The 20384-nt window shown below is 40.4% G+C and overlaps 1 protein-coding gene across 2 annotated transcripts; it reads right to left on the bottom strand.

The window, feature by feature from the left end:
* Positions 1-6264: 6264 nt before the first annotated feature.
* On the bottom strand, positions 6265-20343 carry LOC135255672 (sodium- and chloride-dependent GABA transporter 2-like). 2 transcript variants are annotated; one of them, XM_064337171.1, is made up of 16 exons: positions 20129-20328; positions 18591-19175; positions 15621-15842; positions 14747-14881; positions 13617-13757; positions 13100-13190; positions 12673-12805; positions 12304-12438; positions 11902-12005; positions 11101-11225; positions 10787-10899; positions 10490-10627; positions 9992-10094; positions 8839-8939; positions 8112-8282; positions 6265-8003 (listed from the first exon to the last, which is right to left on the bottom strand). In XM_064337171.1, exons 3-16 carry the CDS (start codon positions 15832-15834, stop codon positions 7848-7850), a joined length of 1860 nt encoding a protein of 619 aa, XP_064193241.1. In that variant the 5' UTR covers positions 15835-15842; positions 18591-19175; positions 20129-20328; the 3' UTR covers positions 6265-7847. The 2 variants fall into 2 exon arrangements, with proteins under 2 accessions (XP_064193241.1, XP_064193242.1); XM_064337172.1 differs by lacking the exon at positions 18591-19175 and having other exon boundaries at positions 20129-20343.
* Positions 20344-20384: the final 41 nt, after the last annotated feature.

Here is a 20384-nt window from a genome sequence, read left to right as displayed (position 1 = left end):
ATCAATCACCACTGATACCAACTTCTGAACCCAGATCTGTTCAAATACATTCACAATGAGCTCGTCCACTAAGATTCTGTTAATGCAATACAAAGTCTTTCATAGATCTCATATCACTCAGCACAAAATGTTCAAAATGAGCTTCACTCACACAGATTCCTGCACACACTGCCCACCCCACAACACCCCAGACACTAATATTCATGCCACCAGTCCATCACGTTTGGGGAGAAATCATACGCACCATGTCCACGTTTCTGGGTTGCAGCGTTCCTTTTTCTGCCGCATTGCACTTAATAATAGATCTTTCCATCATCAACTTCCCAATCCATTGTACCAACCTCACACTCATCGCCTGAGCCATCTTATTGGTTAAGAAATGGGCAAATAAAAAAAGAACAGGAGACTTATTTGGTTGAAATGTTTTAAGAATAGTTACCATTTAGGAATATTAAAATCTGTGCAGGATATTATTCTATTTATGAGTCACCTCTTACTAGGGCTGAATTTTTGGATGTGCATGTAAAATTTAAAAGTACAAGAATGTTGAGGAACATTCGGCTTCATATTGCCAAACATGTGCCCTAAAAGATTGCAGTGTGAGGAGTGTGCACATCTCTCCCTCTCCCTCCCTTCCTGATTCCCATTGACTGCAGCCCCATGGGCAGCAGCCATGTGTCAGATCTGATCAGCATGGACAGCGCCCCACTGATTGCACCTATAATTCAATCAATGAGTGCTGGCTGTCTTTAATAAAGGACTGCAGCTGCAGCAGGTTGAGGATTCATCGGCACGAGATACAAAGGCTTCCACCCAGAAAATGGAGGCTTATTTTTGACTCCAACGGCCTGATGTTTTCCTCAGAGACACCTCCCTTCACAGTCTTCACCTGTCCTGACCATGTGTTCACATAATAAAGATTCGGGAGTTTTTTTTCCCCCCAAAAGACACTGTCTATTGTTTGCTTAGTAAGTATGCCTTAGAGGCTAATTAGGCTAATTTGGCTAAATGGGCTAATCTCTCCATTGCCATGTATTTGACAACAAGATCATTGGTATTGCTCCAAGCAAGCTCAGTCAGTCATACAAAAAGGTTCCAGGTTTATTGCTTCACTTTACATTACTATCCATAATTAGGGGTCCTACGAAGTAGCCCATGTACGTGTATGGTGTATGTCTCCCTATAGGGCATTAACCGCTAAGAGATCCATTCCAAGATGGCAGAGAAACTGGTATTTTAAAAAAACAAAATTTGGCCACAAATTTCAAACGCTTACAACTTTTTACAACAATAATCTAGGGACTTGAAACGGACTGGGCATGAAGAGGGCACTACCATGTTGTACCATGTCGAGTTGCAGATATCTCAAAAAACAAGGAAATTACAGGCATTTGACATTTTGGCGGGAAGCTAATGCTAATATAACGCTTTGAAACTCATCTTCTCATGAACGGTTTACCTGATTCCGTCACCACAGCACGTGTACTCTTGGGTATCCTCTCCATCAAGGGTGATAAGGAAAAGTTGTTTCGTTAAAAATAGTGTGATTTGTGGCGTGACAAAGTTAGCACATTATTCTAATGCACATTCATGTTTCGAAGTAATGTTTCTCATGAACCGGAAGTTGGATCATCTCATGCACAGGTATGTAGATTGTCCAAAATCCTGAAATATATGCCGCTAGGACTCTTTTCTCCTTCACCTAGTATTCACCCAGCTTGGACATGTTCGTAGGGCCCCGCATTACTGCTTGCAGCTATATTGAAACTTGACATCATGAAAAACAAATTGACTGTACATAAGATCATCTTTAAATTAGGTTAGGTTGTGATAGCCGTGATTATTACATATTTGGATATATCCTCTTCACATAAAAACAAACATTGGTTGATAGAATTTCTTAATGGTGTTTTGCCCCCCCACCCCAAAATGCCACTCGGCCCACCCTGACTCGGACAGCTGGAGCCGGGCCTGATTGAAGCCGTTGGAACCTATGAAAACATCAGAAAACCCATTTAAAATTGATGGAAAACAAGGTAATTATCATGAATACTATAATTCAAATGCAAAATAATATGTATGAGGTCATATAAAAAACAAAAATGTTCTCCCTAAAAAAACATGCATTTATTACACATTTTGTATGGTCATAGGTACACATGCTACTAGAGAAATTTTTTGGTTCATTCAAAATCATTAACAAACCCATGTCCTAACCTTTCTTCAAGCTGCTAAACACAACCGTGAACTTGCCTCAACCCTCAGACTTACCGTTTTCCTAACCCTAACCCTAACCCTAACCCTAGCTGTACCCTAGTTTGAGCCCTAAACCCTAATTGAAGCCATTGGTATCATTGAAAACATCAGAAAAACCATTTAAAATGATGGAAAACAAGGTAAATATCATGAATACTATAATTCAAATGCTAAATAATATGCATGAGGTCATTTAAAAAACAAAAATGTTCTCCCTAAAAAAACATGCATTTATTACACATTTTTGTATGGTCATAGGTACACAACCTACTAGAGAAATGTTTTGGTTCATTCCAAATCATTAACAAACCCATCTCCTAACCTTTCTTCAAGCTGCTAAACACAACCGTAAACTTGCCTCAACCCTCAAACTTACCGTTTTCCTAACCCTAACCCTAACCCTAACCCTAGCTGTACCCTAGTTTGAGCCCTAAACCCTAATTGAAGCCATTGGTACCATTGAAAACATCAGAAAACCCATTTAAAATTGATGGAAAACAAGGTAATTATCATGAATACAATAATTCAAATGCAAAATAATATATTTGAGGTCATTTAAAAAACAAAAAAAAATTTCCCTAAAAAATATGCATTTATTAGATATTTTTTATTGTCAGAGGTACAAATCCTACTAGACAATTTTTTTGGTTCATTCAAAATCATTAACAAACCCATGTCCTACCCTTTCTTCAAGCTGCTAAACACAACCGTAAACTTGCCCCAACCCTCAGACTCACCATTATCCTCACCCTAACCCTAGCTGAACCCTAGTTTGAGCCCTAAACCCTAATTGGAGCCATTGGTACCTTTGAAAACATCAGAAAACCCATTTAATATTGATGGAAAACAAGGTAATTATCATGAATACAATAATTCAAATGCAAAATAATATATTTGAGGTCATTTAAGAAACAAAAAATGTTTTCCCTAAAAAATATGCATTTATTAGATACTTTTTATTGTCAGAGGTACAAATCCTACTAGACAATTTTTTTGGTTCATTCAAAATCATTAACAAACCCATGTCCTACCCTTTCTTCAAGCTGCTAAACACAACTGTAAACTTGACTCAACCCTCAGACTTACCATTTTCCTAACCCTAACCCTAGCTGAACCCTAGTTTGAGCCCTAAACCCTAATTGAAGCCATTGGGACCTTTGAAAACATCAAAAAACCCATTGATGTCATGAAGACAATAATACAAATACAAAATAATATGTATGAGGTCATTTAAAAAACATAAATGTTCTCCCTAAAAAAACATGCATTTATTACACATTTTGTATGGTCATCGGTACACATGCTAGTAGAGAAATTTTTTCTAATTCATATCTGCAATGTTCGTGGTGAAAAATATTCACGGAATATTCAAATGTTCAGGCAACACCCAGGAAACCAAATAAATGAATGCACTGAGACCATTTATTCTAAATGATTGAAAATGTTCTGGGAAACAAAAATACCTGGGGTTAGTATGAGATCCTCATACCCAAGTCATTCTCATCCAATGGATGCATGCCACACCACATGACTTGATTCATTGCCATTTTACAAACTGTGTGAAATTGGGAAGGCCTGTAGGCCTCAAACTGCTGGATTTCATTACCCTATATACCAAACAAGGAATTGTACTCCCATTTATACAGTGTCTTTCATTAGCGTCAGAAGGGCTTTGCCAGTGGAAATAATTTCACACAATTTCTGAAAATAAATGACCCTCCAGACCTCCTGTCAATTAGTTTAGTTTTGTACCCAAAGGCCTCAATTAAACTAAAAAATGCTGTTTTTTGCTGCGGTCTTTGTCTGTGCTCTTTGTGTGTGCAATTGCCCACACTGTCAAAACCCACCTTTTTTAGAAATAAATGTTTTTGCTGAACATTTATCAAAATCATTTAGACAGTGGTGAACCAAAAAGACGTTCCTGCTGTGATGTGTGATGTTGCAACACGCTGCCTTTTAAAACAGCGTCGATTCTATTTATAAAGCCCAAACGACAAGAGGCAGAAAGTGTGGTGACGGTCCACCATTTTGACAGCCAGTTTCTTATGAAGAGGGGGAGAGACCCTTGTGCGGCAGGATACACCAAGACAAGGGTTTTGCCTTCCGACATTCTTTAATATTTCAAGGATGTTGGGGAACATTCCACTTGGTTTCTGTTTTTTTTTTTTTTTTTTTTTTTGGGAGATTTTGGTTGGGACTGCAGAATACTTGCTCACAAAGTTCTTTGTTAGTTATTAAAAATTTTTCTTCAAAAAGTTGATGAAAGACAAAAACTATAATGAGATATGAAGAAGATGACAAATACCTTGCCATAGCTGTGGCAAAAAAACTGGCATTCTAAGTTCATATTCACATAAATAACAGATTTCCAGGATTCAATTTCAAACTCACAGAAGTCTGGTAATGAAAGAAGAACAGACTGATATGATTTCTATACATGGAGTTGATTTTATTTGTGTAGAAGGATATTAAATCCTTTGCTCATAAGCTGCCTGGCTATACTTGAATAAAGCTGGATTTCAAGTTCACAATTCCACATAAAATAAAATAAACCTTAATTTTGTCTTTAAGCACATGCTGCAAGGTGCACATTGTTCTATGGCATCCATGTGTGGACCTAAGTGAGGACTCATCATTCTGTACTGTCCAAGTGTGGACCACGTTATGAAGGGTAGTGCATTTTTATTTTCCTACTGCACACTTCAAAAATCTATTGTTATGCTTTAAGAATGGGTATTATTTCTAAAAATGCATAAACCCTCACAACAGTACTGCTCAAAAAAACTGATCAAATTTCTAACTAAATTTTGGCCGTATTATCTAATAAATATTGCTACTAGTACTAGTCTTGCAGCATTGATCATGATTTAAGGAGATACGAAATTACCTCAACCCAATGTGCATATTTCACAAGTATAATTGTTCATAAATTTACTAAATAGCACTTTGAAAAGTTTTGTGACATAAATTATGAGGCAAAAATAATTACTAAAAACTTACATGACATTTGGAGTTTTCAGCAGTGTGTCAGACGGGTGGCTCCCCAGTTGTCTGAAAACCTGCCTGAAGTTCTTAGCCAATAAAGATAATGGATGAGTGTTAAAAGACGTGAACATGTGTGACTTAAATTGCGGCTTCAGCCTACAGGGCCAACACTGAGTACTGAAGTTACATACTTAAGACACATCATGTCCTCACTTGTTAATTTTTTAATAAAACTTCAATGAGAGGTCTCATTATCATTTTAAGATTTAAGCATTTGCCAAGTGGGGACCTAGAAAATGTCCCCACTTTTATACACGGTCCCTTCTTTCTGGATGTGTAGCACCGCCATGGTCCCCAGTTACAAGCACACAAACACACACATGCATGCAAATGATTTTCTCTGGATCCCTACAACCTTGCTTGTTTTTTGTTTTTTTCAATTATTTATTCCAGCTCCACCACTCTCTTCTCTTTGAAATACCCACACTATGACTGCTTAACATCTGTTAACCACAGATGTCAAGTGACCTCATCTCAGTACAGGTCAAAAGGAAAAATATAAAATTTCCCAAAAAAAAAAAAAAACTATTGGGTTTAGCCACTCAAGTCTCAAGTGTTTCATTCCCTGACTAAATTTAAAACCCCAAAACACCCTCACACAAATACACAGAGCTCTGCACTTATTCCTGCATGGCCATTTTTAAGCCCACCTACAAACTCATCTTTTTTTGGTGAACACAGGAATTTTCAGAGATGATAACACTGATAGATTTACACCCTCACAAAACTGAGTTGTGTAAAAATCCTAAATCATGCATAAGACCTGGCACAACTGCCAGATCAGTATTGATGCACAGTAATTTACTAGGCCCTACAAACACAAAGAGATGCAGGAGATGCAAACGAAATGAGAGGTTGTGGGAAAGAAGAGAAGAAATAATGTAAAACAGAAGCTGATATTTTTTCCTGTATCTTTCCCTGAGCAGCTCTTTTGGGTGAAGACAAAATGGATCTGATCTCATCAAGTGTCTAAAAATGTTTTATTTTTGCAGGGCTGGGGTGGTCAAGAAGCACTTGGAACTATGAATGATGGTAGGGGGTATTTATATAAAATCATGTAAATACATACATTCGTTACTCATTTCATTATTATGAATCCCCTCATGCCTGGTCAGCCAGAGATGTGCTGTCTCACTCAAAGGTTCCTACAATAGAGTTCCCCTATGACCCATACATAGACACAGACCCCACCGTGTCTCCTTGTATCCTAATCTAAAATTTAGCCCATTTATACTGTTGGAGCCCCTCTGGACCCCAAATAGTGTTGGTATTAAGGTACAATTCCCACTATCCTCAGCACTGTCAAATCCAGATCAGTGTCGCATTAATAGCTCCACAGAGCCTGACCCAATGAGAGCTCAGCTGGTGCAAACCCCACCCATGCACCGCCTGCCCCCAGGACTGGGGCTGGAGAACATTGATCCAAGGTGATGAGAGTGGGCAGAGTCCACTTTGCCAAAGGTCTGTTGCCAAGCAAAACAAAGGAAGGGAAGGACGTTCTGATGAGGGTTACCATGGTAACCGCCAATGATCTATGAACCTCTGTGCCCAGGTGGGGAAGTGCACCCTGCAGTGCACCCCCCCCACCTCCCCATGCCTACACACAAGCACTCACTGTCCAAATTACTCTGAAAAAAGCCACACTATTTTCATTTGCTTCTTAGGAGGGCTTCATTGTTTCTTTTTAGGGCTTGAGTTTAGCCAACAGCCCAATTAAACTGAGACAGGATATGTGCGAATGTGAATAAACCTGGTTCTAGCACAATTATTTCACTGGTGCCTGGTCTCTCATGCAAAGTAGTTTTGAATCTCAAAAAAAAGATTCTTCATGGTGAAAGGCAAGTTAAATATACTTTATACTGTATTAAATGAGTATTCCTTATAGATACCTCTATCCAGAAACTGTTTTCCATGTGTGCCAATCAATCAATCAGTTTTCCAATCAGGGAAAAAAATTACATCATTCACCTTTCTTATACTGTAAGTCCAATGTCAGAATCTGGAATCAAAACACATGCTTGAGATACATCCAAATGCTGCTATACAGCTTGCTGGCTGCTCTCAGTTGCAGCCAATTATGTAAATATTCAAACTTATTTAACCAGGTTAAAATTACAGTGACATAGTGCAGTAAATAGGTAATGTGAACGATTACAAGACACATTAAACATTAACACATTAACATTAACCTCTTTTTGGCCGTGGAGGTGGAAGTCATGAATGGCTGCAGTGTCCTTCAGAGTCTGATGAGTCACTGTCATATTACAAACAGCAGTGGCAAAGAATAAAGCCATAGATATGAAGATATGCATCTGAAGGATAGATTAGGGTGGCTCCTGGGTGTACTGCTGGAATCCAGTAGTATCACTGTAGTATAGTCTCTAAGGCTGTCTCATTTCAACACCAACTGACACTCAATCACAGCAAATGGATACAAAGCACTCATCCTTTTCCTGTAACCCCTCCTCCCTGCCAACATTCTTCAACCCTGAATTTTAACCCATCACCTATTACTTTTCCCAGGACCATGTGCTTTCGGATCTGGCTCAGGCAAGTCCTTCAGATGGAGTTTCCAGCCCACTAACATCGAGGTCACTGGTTACTTTGGCATCTGTCTTAGGAGCAGGAGGCTGAAGTTCAATGGCTTGGAACTCGTTTTCTGGACTGGGGGTGAATGCCCCATTCCTCAGCTGACAGATGCGCTGGGGAAATTTGTGTGGGGGGGGGGGGGGGGCAGTGGACAAAAGGAGCAAGGCATTATGCACTATTCACATTATTATTTGGTATACGTGGCACAGGAGGATACTAACCTGGCGCAAGCTGCCAGGAGTGGTGAGCAGGGCATAAGTGGTCCACAGGGGCAGTGGAGATATATTGGACAGGCAGAGCAGCCAGCCCAGAGCTATCGCCCATCCTGGAGCCACCACCCCCTTGGCCAGGGTTACAGGAGGCCACCACACCAGTGAGAACACAAAGATCCCCTGAGTGAACATTACAAAGAGAATGTTATGGTGCTCAAAAAGACACACATCCCACAATGTTCAATTCAGAGATGGATAATATTGTCCACAGAATGTTGCATAACTGAAAACAATTTTATACAGTTAGCAAACACAGAGTTTAGAAAATGCCCCTCTACTGCTTCAACACACTTCAAAATGCATTTAACATTATATTTCCTCATTGGACATGATTTAGTTTTTTTTCTTCTTCTTCATTACACTCTAGCATTGAATAGTGTAAGACGGAAACCATTTAGAAAGAGAAAAAAGGTTAGATACAACTACCACCTTCTATTTTGGCAAGTAAAGTCTCAATAAAGACGCATGTCTTGGTCCTGTGCTTGGACAAATTCAGTACAGACAATTATGTTCTCTTGTGATGCTCCATTTAACTAGATAGCGGGCTGGTTGGAAATGTTATAGACACAGGAAAGAATACTGCACACCGGTGATTTGATTTGATAATGGTGACCTTTTGCAGGTGTGTCTTGGCAGCACATTGTCACAGACATTGTAAAGTTCAAGGAAAACTCACAACACAAAAGGCTGGAGTCACGTAGCTCCAACACACTTTGAATATGGGCCACGGCCGATAGCCAGTCATGCTCTGGAGGACATCACAGTACCGGTCTGAACCTGGGAACCAAAGGGAAGCACGAGGACATTCTTAAACATTGCTCCCCAGAAGAATAAATCATATGAACACAAATTTACCATTCACAACTTCTCCCTGTTACAATATCTAAACTAGCTGCAAGCAGCAATTCCTGGGGTCCAAGCAGCATCAGCAACAGTTGCCAAACACAGAGGCTCTGAGGGTGGACCCCAAATGCAGCAGTGATTTTTAAAATATTTCTTCTCTATAGTGCCACCACATGGTTTGATTGGGCTAAGCTTTTAGGACTAGTTTCCTCATCATGAGGAGAGGGACCTGCATACCAAGTTTTGTGACTCTAGGAAAAAAACAACACCACCAGGTGTTCAATCTGTGCCATAATTTAAAGGATCCCAGTGTTCAGCCATCCAAACAAGCCTACCAAGTTTGATGATTCTAGGCAAATCCAGCTCACAGTTATTTGAGGTGAAATGGAAGAAGAAAGAATCCAAACAAAAACAACAGGGTTCCAGCAGCTTGGACCCCTAAAAATAATATTGGACAAACCATTTTGTTTACTTTGCAATGATTGCAAGGGACAATGTAGACTGTTTTTAATTTGACTAATCCTTCATTTAACAAGGGGAGTCCTATTGAGATAAAATATCTTTTTCAAGGGAGGCTTTTAAGAGGCTGTAGAACTCATTATAAAAGAAAAATATAGCACAATCCAATACAAAACCAGCAACCATAAAGAAATAGTCTTAATGATATTACATATCATGATGATGATGTTCTAGATACATAACATTTGCTTATGCCAACTGGAGCAAATAAAGCTATAAAAACTCATCTTTGTTTCTATTTGGCCTCCAACCAGGCCTAATTACCTCTCTCCCTCTAATTAGGTGACACGGCACTTGCACAAGTTACAGACAATATCTCTCCAAAATGCCAGTCATTAGAAATGAATTCATGTCAACAATTCTCATGTCAAAACTCACAACTTCAATACCAAGACAGAATTGTGTGGGGTGAAAGCTAATTGTTTTAGCAGTCTTGGAATTTTGAGAGTAACAGCCTTTGTTCTCACCGTATATCCAGCCAACGGCTAAGGTTTCTAATATTGACAGAAGTAGAAGACCAGGCCCAGAGTATGAATAGTGATCGTAGATCTGGAACACATATAGACCACCCTGGGAGAGCGAGAATGAACCACACAGATGCATTTTGAACTTATTGATAAAGCGTGCACCAATAATAATAGATTAGAGTTAAGTTGGGGCTACCATAAAGCTCATCCTGCTGAAAAGATGAGTGATGCGTCTAAATGAATGGTATCTTGTTCATGCCAGTGCCAACTCACACAACAATTTTAAGGTAAATAAGTCCCATTATGGTGAATTTCTAAATGCAGGAGCTGAACTGAAGGATTTGATAATAGTGGGCATTACTCATTGGGATACACCGAATGAAGGATAATGATACAAATATGGGGTTATAAGGGCTATACAAATATAAGTCTTTTGTGTTTGGAAGACTGCTGGAAGGTGTACTGCTGGAGGTTGTCAGAGGGGGCGCTATGATTTACCGGGGTGGTCAGGATCAGGCCCAGAAGAAAGCTCACTATGCTCATTAGCAGCAACAACAGCTCCCGGCGATATCCCTTGCGGACGAATGTTGGGTACAGATCCGTTAAAGATGTCATCAAAGACTCTATGCCCACAAACTGAGAAGGGAGAGGAAGAGAGAGGTATGAGCATATGTTTGAATGTGTGTATATATTTCTGAATACAGGGGTGTGCCTATGTGCACCTGACGTCATGGATGCATATATGCGTGTGTGTGTGTGTGTGTGTGTGTGACTGTGTGTGCGTGTGAGTCGGACCTGAGAGTCCAATCCAAGTAGGATGATCATGAGGAAGAAGCAGACCCCCCAAAACTGCGGGAAGGGCATCATGGCAATCGCCCGGGGAAACACAATGAAGGCCAGACCAGGACCTGAGATACAAGTCAAAGAGATGCAGTGTGACGGACACAAACACAGCTCTACATTCACGTACGCACAGGACAGGTTACATGACAGTTTTCTTACTGATACAGGGCCTAAAACTAAAGGTGAGTGCCCTGCAGCTCTGAACAGGAAGTAGGAAATTAAACAGCCAATGAGGCCTGTAGTAGCCAATGAAAAATGTCGCTCACCTGATTGTGCCACCTCCGAAATGTCAATGCCCTGTTCTTGGGCCATGAAACCCAGTATGGAAAAAACAGCGAAGCCTGCCACGATGCTGGTGGCGCTGTTCAGAATACACAAGGTAAAGCAGTCTCTGCCACGCAGAGAAAGTGTTTCAGTCAATCAATCAAGCACTTAATCACCCACTGTTCATCTATCACAAGACAAAATTAAAAACCCATCCAAATAAGAACCTCTTAAAACACCAAAAAACCCTGATGCAAATAATTTGCAGAAGATGACAGTTTGAACCTCTTTTCCAAGTTTGGAAGTTACATGAGTGTCAGTTCAGAAGAAATGTGTTCAAACTAAAGTAGTGAAAATTATCCATACACCAGATGACAGCCAGGACCGAGTCACTCCCCTATCCACCACTTTTTATATTATAGCATCCCCAACCTGCAAGTCCAAATCCTTATGCCTGAGAACTACAAGTTTTTAATCCATTTCAGTTCTTGAACTCCTGATGAACTGCTGTAAGTTGAAATACATTTTTAATTTTTCTGTAAATATTCAGCATTTGAAAACCACAAAAAATATATCCCTCTGATATCCCTTTGAACACATTGAGTTATGCAACATTTTGAATGTGAGAGCTAGAATGTTCAGCACTGTAACCACCAGCGTCACTTATCTATTCTCCATCATCAACAAGGCCTTGCACACTGAAAACGATAGTACAGAAATGGTGTTCTGTAGGCACTGCACTCTTATAGTATGTGTGTGTGTGTGTGTGTATGTGTATGTTTGTCTGTATCTGCATCACTCACTTCAAGCAGTCATTGTTAAACCTGTTGTAGCTTCCCAGAGCAATAAGACATCCCATGCAGACACCAGAGGAGAAGAAAATCTGAGTGCCGGCATCCATCCACACCTGGAGGGGGAGTGGGAGAAAAATTGATGTTGAAAAAAAGAATGATGGAGGACAAAATAAATAGAAACAGAGAGAAAACCACTTTTACATTGTCTGTACAGCTGTCTGCTAGGTGGTACAGCTCCTGTGTTGGAGTATACATGGTGTGTTTGGGTTAACTGTACCTGTGTCAGTGTTATACAGTTATTTCAGGTTTACGGTGTCAGCGTGAAGATTAGATATATCAGAGTTAGACAGATATTGAAGGTTTTCATCCTCTGTGTCAGGGCTAGACTATAATTTTTTCAGTTTACAGTACCTGTGGGTCAGCCAAGCGGACGTAGTTGGGTTTCAGGTAATAGATGATGCCGTCACCTGCACCAGGTAGGGTGACCCCACGGATCAACAGAACCAGGAGTGTAACATAGGGAAATGTGGCAGTGAAATACACCACCTGGGAGAGAGAAAGAGAGAGATGGGGGAGGGAAAGAAACAGAAAGAGAGAGAGAGCAAGTAAGACAGACAGTTAGAGAGGCCTCGTTGTTTTTTGATGGAAACACACTTAAATAAAGGTCTATGGTTTCATTCAGCACAGCATGATTCCCTGCCACCATTAGCTTCAGGTATGTATGGCTCTTAAATTTTAATGGCTTCTGTCCCAGCACACAGGGGTACCAGATCAGTTCACCTTGCCTGTGGACTTCACTCCCTTCCACACAGAGAAGTAGCAGAGGATCCAAATTCCCAGCAGACACAGAGCGAGCCTCCAGCTCACTGGACTCAGGTCCTCCATTCGGCTGGAGAGCTGCAACACCTCCCTCCTGCAGACAAACCCACGCACCCACACTCTGCAGTGTGACACCACCCAGTACACCTCTCTGCTGAACTCACACACACACTGCTTTGGTATGAATCTGACACTGTACCACATCTATGACAATGTATTATATATACAGTATTTACTGTATGGAATATATAATATTTACATGGTCTTTATATAGAGCTTTTTGCAGCATGATGCAGTTCAGCTGTCTGCTGTTTATGTATTTCTTTATTCATTCATTCATTTTATTTTATTTTTTACAAGGAGGATGAAAAGAAATGGCTGGCCTTACTCCCAGAATTCCATGACGGAAGACATGCCGTTTTCTGGCAGGGCAGTTCCATTGGCTGTGAGGTTGCGTCCCTCAGACACAAAGCAGTTTTCTACCAAAGACAGCCAGAGCATCACTAACATCACTTGGGCACAACTCAAGCTTCTCCATAAGAATCACAATGTAAATTCTCTTTCAACTTTGGAATTTCAGCCTGGCCTAATTTACCTGCGTTTCTGGCATTACCTGTGTGTTCCAATGCCTGAGTTCAAGGTTTTTCCTTGTACGCTGGTATACCTGTGTTCGAGGTGTTACATGTGTGATCATCTACCTGTGTTCCAACTGTTATATGTTTGCTAGAATACCTACAGTATATTCCAGGCCTTACCTTTGTGCTGGTCTACCAGTTTCCAGGTATTATATCTGCAGTCTTTTTCTATGTTTCAGGTGTTATATGTATGTTAGCATACCTGTGTTTCAGGTGTTATATCTATGTTAGCATACCTGTGTTCCAGGTGTTAAATCTATGTTAGCATACCTGTGTTCCAGGTGTTGTTACAGTGGGACCAGGGGAGTGGCCACTGGAAGCTGTTCACCAGGTAGAAAAGAGCCCAGACCAGGACTGTGATGTAGTACACGTTTCCATGAAGGACCAGTAATTGAGTTGCATAGCCCACACCTGCAAAGTCCCACAGTTACTTTTACTAGACTGAACATAGATTTTAAAGCTGATAAAATATGTTTTGCATGGGCTGCACAGTGTAGCAGAATTACATGTTTGATTAATCCCTACAAGTACTCAAAAGGTATCTTAACTTTTTATCTTCTGTAGTTCTGACTTCATATTTTATTTTATGTAAGACTGGATTGTTTTTGACAAGCCATATAAAAACTTCTGTTGTTATGTAACTGTTCTTGACTTTTACTCATATTTTTGGCTCAAATTTTGTCCGGTTATACATTTAAAAAGATTTTACATCCCACTGCTGGCAAAACCACGGATAAATGCAATGTCACTGAGGACATATGAAACATAACTGGAAAGTTTCAGGAATGGTTCCTGGATGAAAAATAATTCACAAAAAAAAGAAAAAGAATAATTTAATTCTGACAGCTGGATATAGAACATACAGGAAACAGCTAAGCGTAACAATCAGGTTGTAAGCAGAGACACAGGGTGGCAAGTGGAAAAGCATGCAAATTAGGTTGTAAATGGGGATGCATACAAATAAGGAAATCACTTTGAATACTGCTCTTGGCCAATGAGAGGCCAGTGAATCTGCATGCATTCTTATTTTAATCCTTCACTTCTTCCAAACTGCTGGACCATGCAACTCATGTTTGGATACCACTGTTAAGTAATGTTGTGCACAGAAGTGTTAATTTGTTATATCAAAATTGGTGCACTGCTAAAAGCTCACAACTTTCATTTTTATATGAACCTTTTGGCAGTACTGTTGTGGTTGTTTGCATCACATCCTCTATATATGAATTAGTTCAGCTTTCTTTCATCTTACATTACCGTGAAATATCTGTGAACAATCATAATATTGTTGACTTTTAAAGAGGATGTGATGCAAACTACAGTACCACAACAATACTGAAACTGACAGAGGCAATTTGCCTGTGTTGGGCACCTGCCTAGCAAACAGGGGGTTAAAGTCTTACCTCCGAAAAGTGGGCAAAAGCTTCTCCAAGCCATGACTCCCCCGAGGCTAGTGTACTGGCCCATAGAGGTCTCCAACAGGAAGAGGGGGATGCCACTGAGCACCAGGAACAGCAGATAAGGCACAAGGAACACCCCTGTGGAGAGGTGTGAGGGAGTGTGAGACACTGCCCAGCATCTGCCATCGCCAGCGTAGTATACCTATCCTAGCCTAGAGATTCCAACATGACAATTCACCCCTCACAGCCTTCTGACCAGCCCTTCCCCCAGCACCACAGCACCACCCACCCAGTAAAACCCTAGATTCTGTACACAAACTAGATGTTAACTCTTCCCTTCCGTCATTATATCCACTCCGCTTCCTAACTACAGGTGTTCTGGTGCTATATTACAGTATAGAACATTCGTTGCTCCAGTATTGTTCTTGGCCATGCCCATTCATGCATATACAAAATATGGAATACATCTGAATGTTTCAGCTTCAATGCTAGGGGATTGAACATTCAATGTTAGGGAGTATCTGGTGGGTATAGAGAAGCAACCCAATTGTTCTGATCACCCACTTACTGTCCCACAGCTCAGTCCTAAAATGATATGCTCAATAACTTTAGGTCCACAAGGTTTAGTCCTTAACCCACTCTCCCATCTCCCTATAGTTGTGCTCCAGCTTCAAAGCTTTATGGATCCACACCATTTACAGACACAGATCAAACTCTATTTTTTCTCTGCTCCAAATGATATATCTCTGTACACCTTGGCTCACGCCCTCAAACCACCACAATTTTGCGCAGCCTTCTTGATCAATACTCGTCACTGAAAAACGAAACACACTCTTCCACCTGCTATTGCAGCCCCAGGTGTGCAGAGAACTCTTACCTCCACCATTCTTGTAGCACAGGTAAGGGAACCTCCAGATATTGCCCAGCCCGACTATGTGTCCCACCACAGCCAGCAGGTATTCAGCTTTGTTGGCCCACTGGCCCCGAGCCTTCTGGGGGCTGTCCTTCTTGGGCCCCTCAGAACTATTGTTTGGAGCAGAGGATCCTGTCAACAGGCCGACGCCCTGTTCATTCTGTATCTGTGTGGACATGGCTGGGGCTGGGACACAAAACACAGGATAAGGCTATAAAGGAAAGGCTTACAGTATAAATGCTTTGCGTCCGGTTGAGTGACTAGGATCAAGCTGTGAAGGTCCCCAAGTCCTTGTTTTTGATCCAGTTCAAAGTATGTTGTACTTTAGTAACTCACTTATATTTACAGTAACTTACTGGTTGCCACTGGTTGCCATTTTCAACCTCAACCTGTTTTGCCCTCTGCTCACTGTATAGTGACTCCGGCTAGTTAGTGTGTTACCACAAATCCTTCCATCATGACACTACTTTGTAATTTTTCCTTTTTGTTTTTGAAGGTACTCAGGGTGGAATTGTGAAACTCCATTTGGGGTACACTAGTCGGACTATTGGTTTTCAGACTACAGACTAATTGACCTGAAGTTCAGCGTTCAAAGCCTTCGAAGACTAGGCAGATTTTAGGTAGTGCTCACTCCCCACTCATTTCCCTTATCCTACATCCTGTGGTCTGACCCACGCCCAGGTCGTAACACAACTAATCGCCTTGGCATATTAACTTGCCTGATAAAACAGCTATTTACTGAAGTGACATTAAAATAATAACGGTGGCTCTCTACCAGACTCATCTACTATTATTTATTGCAAGCAAGCTGACAAAATAAGTAGATGTTAGCTGACTTATTGCTGTAATTGTTTTATCCTAAATTAAACTCCAAGCATCGCAGCACGAAATTCTAAATCCCCAGGCAAAGTCATCCACGATTTCCAACATGCATTTGTGATTAGTCGAAACCGCTAAGAAAGTGGCAGTGGTGACTGTCAGATTTTCATATTTAATAAAGGACAACAGTCTTTAACCAGCACTGTAAATTGGTGTTTGACTATTTCTAATGCAAATAGTCTGTCATTGTAAAAAAAAAGTGGTAGTATTTATTTTGGCTGCTGGGCCAGTGGAAATGCACCTTGGGCAAGTAAAACACTGTCCTTAATGTTAGGTCGTGATATAAAACTTTTGAAACTTGGAAAATGGTAGAAGTGTGTGATTTAGGGAGCTTGCTTACATTTAGCTAAAAGTTAGTCCCCTCCAGCTTTGCTAATCACAGACAGAATCACAACCGCGGTGTAAATGTTTTTTAACATGATTAATGCTAACCCTGAAGCACCCCATCGGGAAACCAAATTTATCATAATAACGTCAAAGCCAAATGCAGAACACAAAATCACCATGATGTCGAGAAGTTGTATTATTACATTCCCAAGTATCCTCACATTGCCTGGGCGTGGTAATGTATTACTGTAACAGCTACATGTGCAAAAGACACCTGCTCACACCTGCTCAGCTGCTTTTCGGCATGTTCCAGTATATAAGTGTTAACTTCAAGTCATTGACTGGCCGACAATCCACATAGCTTGTTTCCAAGGCCAAAATCAGCGGGTAACTGAAAGGAAATCACAAATGTCTACAGGCACTGTGGGACTGGATGTTGCAGGACTTTATGATTCTTTATGGGTTATTCATTCCATTGCCTTGAGTTTGACACCTCTGACGTGCCCGGTTAAACAAAGTTAAACATTCTCTTTACAGTTATGCAGATAAATCTTTAACATTCTTTCTACTGTAGGAAAATTTTGAGACTCCCCATGATTGTGATGACGTCACATGTTAAAGTTAGGGTATTGCCATCAATGTTGATCAGACTGTTTCCTCCAAACTCTTGATGCGGCATGATAAAAATATATCCCATGTATAACAATTTATTTATTTTTTTTTTTTTCAGAAAGCTTTGGCTTGGTATTCATCATACTGGTTATATTTTTCTTTTAACAGCTCTTCTAATTCCTCCACTTCCTTGTACTCTCTCCTTAGCTCTGTTACCCTTTTTTCTATTTTTCCCTTTTCTTCCTCGAGCCGCGCTCTCTCTATCCCGAGCTGTTCCTCACTTTCCTCATGTTCTACCCACCCTTGTATCTGAACCTGTCCTTTTACTACTGGACACACTGTTACTGCAGATGTTACCGGGCCTATTGGATACAAGCCTTTCTTTTTTATTACCGTTTGTCCCGATGACTGCGGGGCATACGGAGGAGGAATCATTACTTCACTGCGACCCCTACTTATTCCTAAATATTTTTCTAGGGAAGCGGACCTAAACCATCCTAAAATTGTTTTTTCCTGTTCTCTTTTTAGCTTTCTTTTTTCTGACTTGTCTCCTGTTCTATAATTTGCTATTACCCCTCCCATCTGATCGCATATTTCTCTATCAAACGTACCCCCCTTAGGCCATTTTGTCGCCATTCTTTTAGTTCTTTTTTTCCATTTTTCTGATATATGTTCGATCTCCTTTTTACATTTAGGATATTTTCCCGTGATTATTTCAACCAGCGTTTTCTCTCTTTTTTCCATTATTTTATGTTTACTTTAATACTTTTATTCTATTTCTTATTTATATTTTATTATATAACCTTTTATTATATAACCTTTATTCTCAGCCGAGGCTAATACTTTTATTTTATTTTCATATTTAAAGATATTATTATATATTTAACCTTTATTTTATACCTTCTACACACTTCACGTTTCTTTACTTATTTTCCCCCTTTTTCCTTTATAGTTGCACATACACATAAATCACAATTTTTCCTCAGTTGCCTCAATACAACGTTAGTTCCGCGCAAGCACAAGAATCTAATCTAAGCATAAACACAGTTTAACAATATTTTACCTTCTCTTACTTTATACCTCAGAGGACAGTGTTTTTCCCAAACACGCTTTTACCAGAGCTCTTGCAGGTGGCCCTTCTTGGGTTTCTCTCCTCCCAAGTCTCTGGCACCTCTTTTTAAAACAACAGCAACAGTGAAAACCTTCAGCAGCAACAATGTATTCAAACATTATTCCTAGTTCCAGCACACTTTGCAACAAAACAACAGCAACAGTGAAAACCTTCAGCAGCAACAATGTATTCAAACATTATTCCTAGTTCCAGCACACCTTGCAACACAACAATATATATCGTCCTTTTACTCATACCACACTCAATTCACTCACGGTTCGCTGCGCACGTTTCTGAAGAGCTCACTGCTTTCTTCCCCTCAGTTTTCGGTGTTAGTGTCCGGGTTAGTTTTACGAGAGGATTTCACTCCCGGCGTTCATGGAGAGGAGGTCAGAGGGGACAGGGCCCCAGTCCGAAACAAATAGTTAAATACTCTTACCTTTTGATAAGCTGCACGGCTTTTTAAGGGGCTAGTACCCTCTGCCTCTGTCTCCAGGAGCCGGGAGCTTCAGCGATCCCTCTTTCGTATCCCGGACGAGCCCCCAAATGTCGTGTCTAGGAACCGACAGACTTCAACGCCAATCGCCAATCTGTAGAAAACAATTTCACGAGGGAAAAGACACAACAGCAGCAAGCTCTTCAGAAAGCTTAGACTTTATTGCACAGGTGCACAAAGTCGGATAAATTCAGCCGAATTGAACCTCGATTGTCAGTTTTGCATACATTTTATACACAAATTGTACCCCACAACTCCCCTTAACACATTTCTAAAAATACCAGCCATCTGGTCTTTTTGGCACCATAATGATTTTAATTTCCTGCTCTTGGGTCAACCTGACCTTCTTAGAACCAAAATGATTTTCTGTTCTAAGGTGATCTCTTCATTATGGAAAGTTACCCCAACTTTCCCTTTAGAAAATATCAGTCTTCACTCTGTAATTTTCCATTATGCATACACGTCATCGCCTTCTGTAATTTTCTATTAAGCATACAAGTTACAGAGTTATAGCCTCCTGTACTTTTTACTGTATTCAGGTTACACAGGGGTCACTGTAAAGTATTTGTCTTCTAGCACTTCTATTTGGCAATAATTTTCTGCTGAGTAAGTATGGTTTTTTTTAAGCCTTCTGCGTTTGCTTTTTTTCTACAGTGTACACTGTGGTTTCTAGCGTTTCCATAAGCTTAGCTGCAACTACTGATATAGGTTTATTGGATTACATATTGATTATATTGGTATATAGTTATACATGTGATATATTTTTATCATGCCGCATCGAGAGTTTGGAGGAAACAGTCTGATCAACATTGATGGCAATACCCTAACTTTAACATGTGACGTCATCACAATCATGGGGAGTCTCAAAATTTTCCTACAATACCAGCAGGGAAAAACTGAAAGTTGAAAATGAAACAGAATTAAAATTCCAAATTCAACAAAAGGAAATGAACTTAAAAAGATTGGCTCGTTGCAAAAGAATGTTGCTGAATGTAATTGTGTGGAAATACACCATGCGTGTGGTGGGAGAAATGACCCAACACTTACCGTGGAGATTGCTCAGGTGCACTAAATTGGCCCTCCTTGGTGTCTTTTAAGAATGAGACACTGTTTTCCCAGGAGCGTCTTCCAGAGATGATAAATGGTACAGTCACAGACGGGGCTCACATGGGACAAGTCCGGCCTGAATATCCAGAGGAAATGACAGATGACCACTAAGCTACGCCAAGCCAAGCTAATGCACAATGAAAACTGAGGAGTAGAGTTTAGATCCACAAGGAATCAGAGAGTGTGAATGATTGCC

The sequence above is a fragment of the Anguilla rostrata genome, chromosome 5 (assembly GCF_018555375.3).
Source record: "Anguilla rostrata isolate EN2019 chromosome 5, ASM1855537v3, whole genome shotgun sequence".
Taxonomy (NCBI): domain Eukaryota; kingdom Metazoa; phylum Chordata; class Actinopteri; order Anguilliformes; family Anguillidae; genus Anguilla; species Anguilla rostrata.
The sequence above is the reverse complement of the archived record's forward strand: the minus strand, read 5'-3'. Positions and strand labels throughout refer to the sequence as shown.

Excerpts from the sequence above, each read along its gene's own strand:
- LOC135255672 (XM_064337172.1), bottom strand. The coding sequence starts at position 15,834 with ATGTCCACACAGATACAGAATGAACAGGGCGTCGGCCTGTTGACAGGA. Across the intron at positions 14,882-15,620 it reads GTGCTACAAGAATGGTGGAG|GGGTGTTCCTTGTGCCTTAT; the intron begins GTAAGAGTTCTC and ends ACCTCTCCACAG. Across the intron at positions 12,439-12,672 it reads GAGTGAAGTCCACAGGCAAG|GTGGTGTATTTCACTGCCAC; the intron begins GTGAACTGATCT and ends TCTCTCTCCCAG.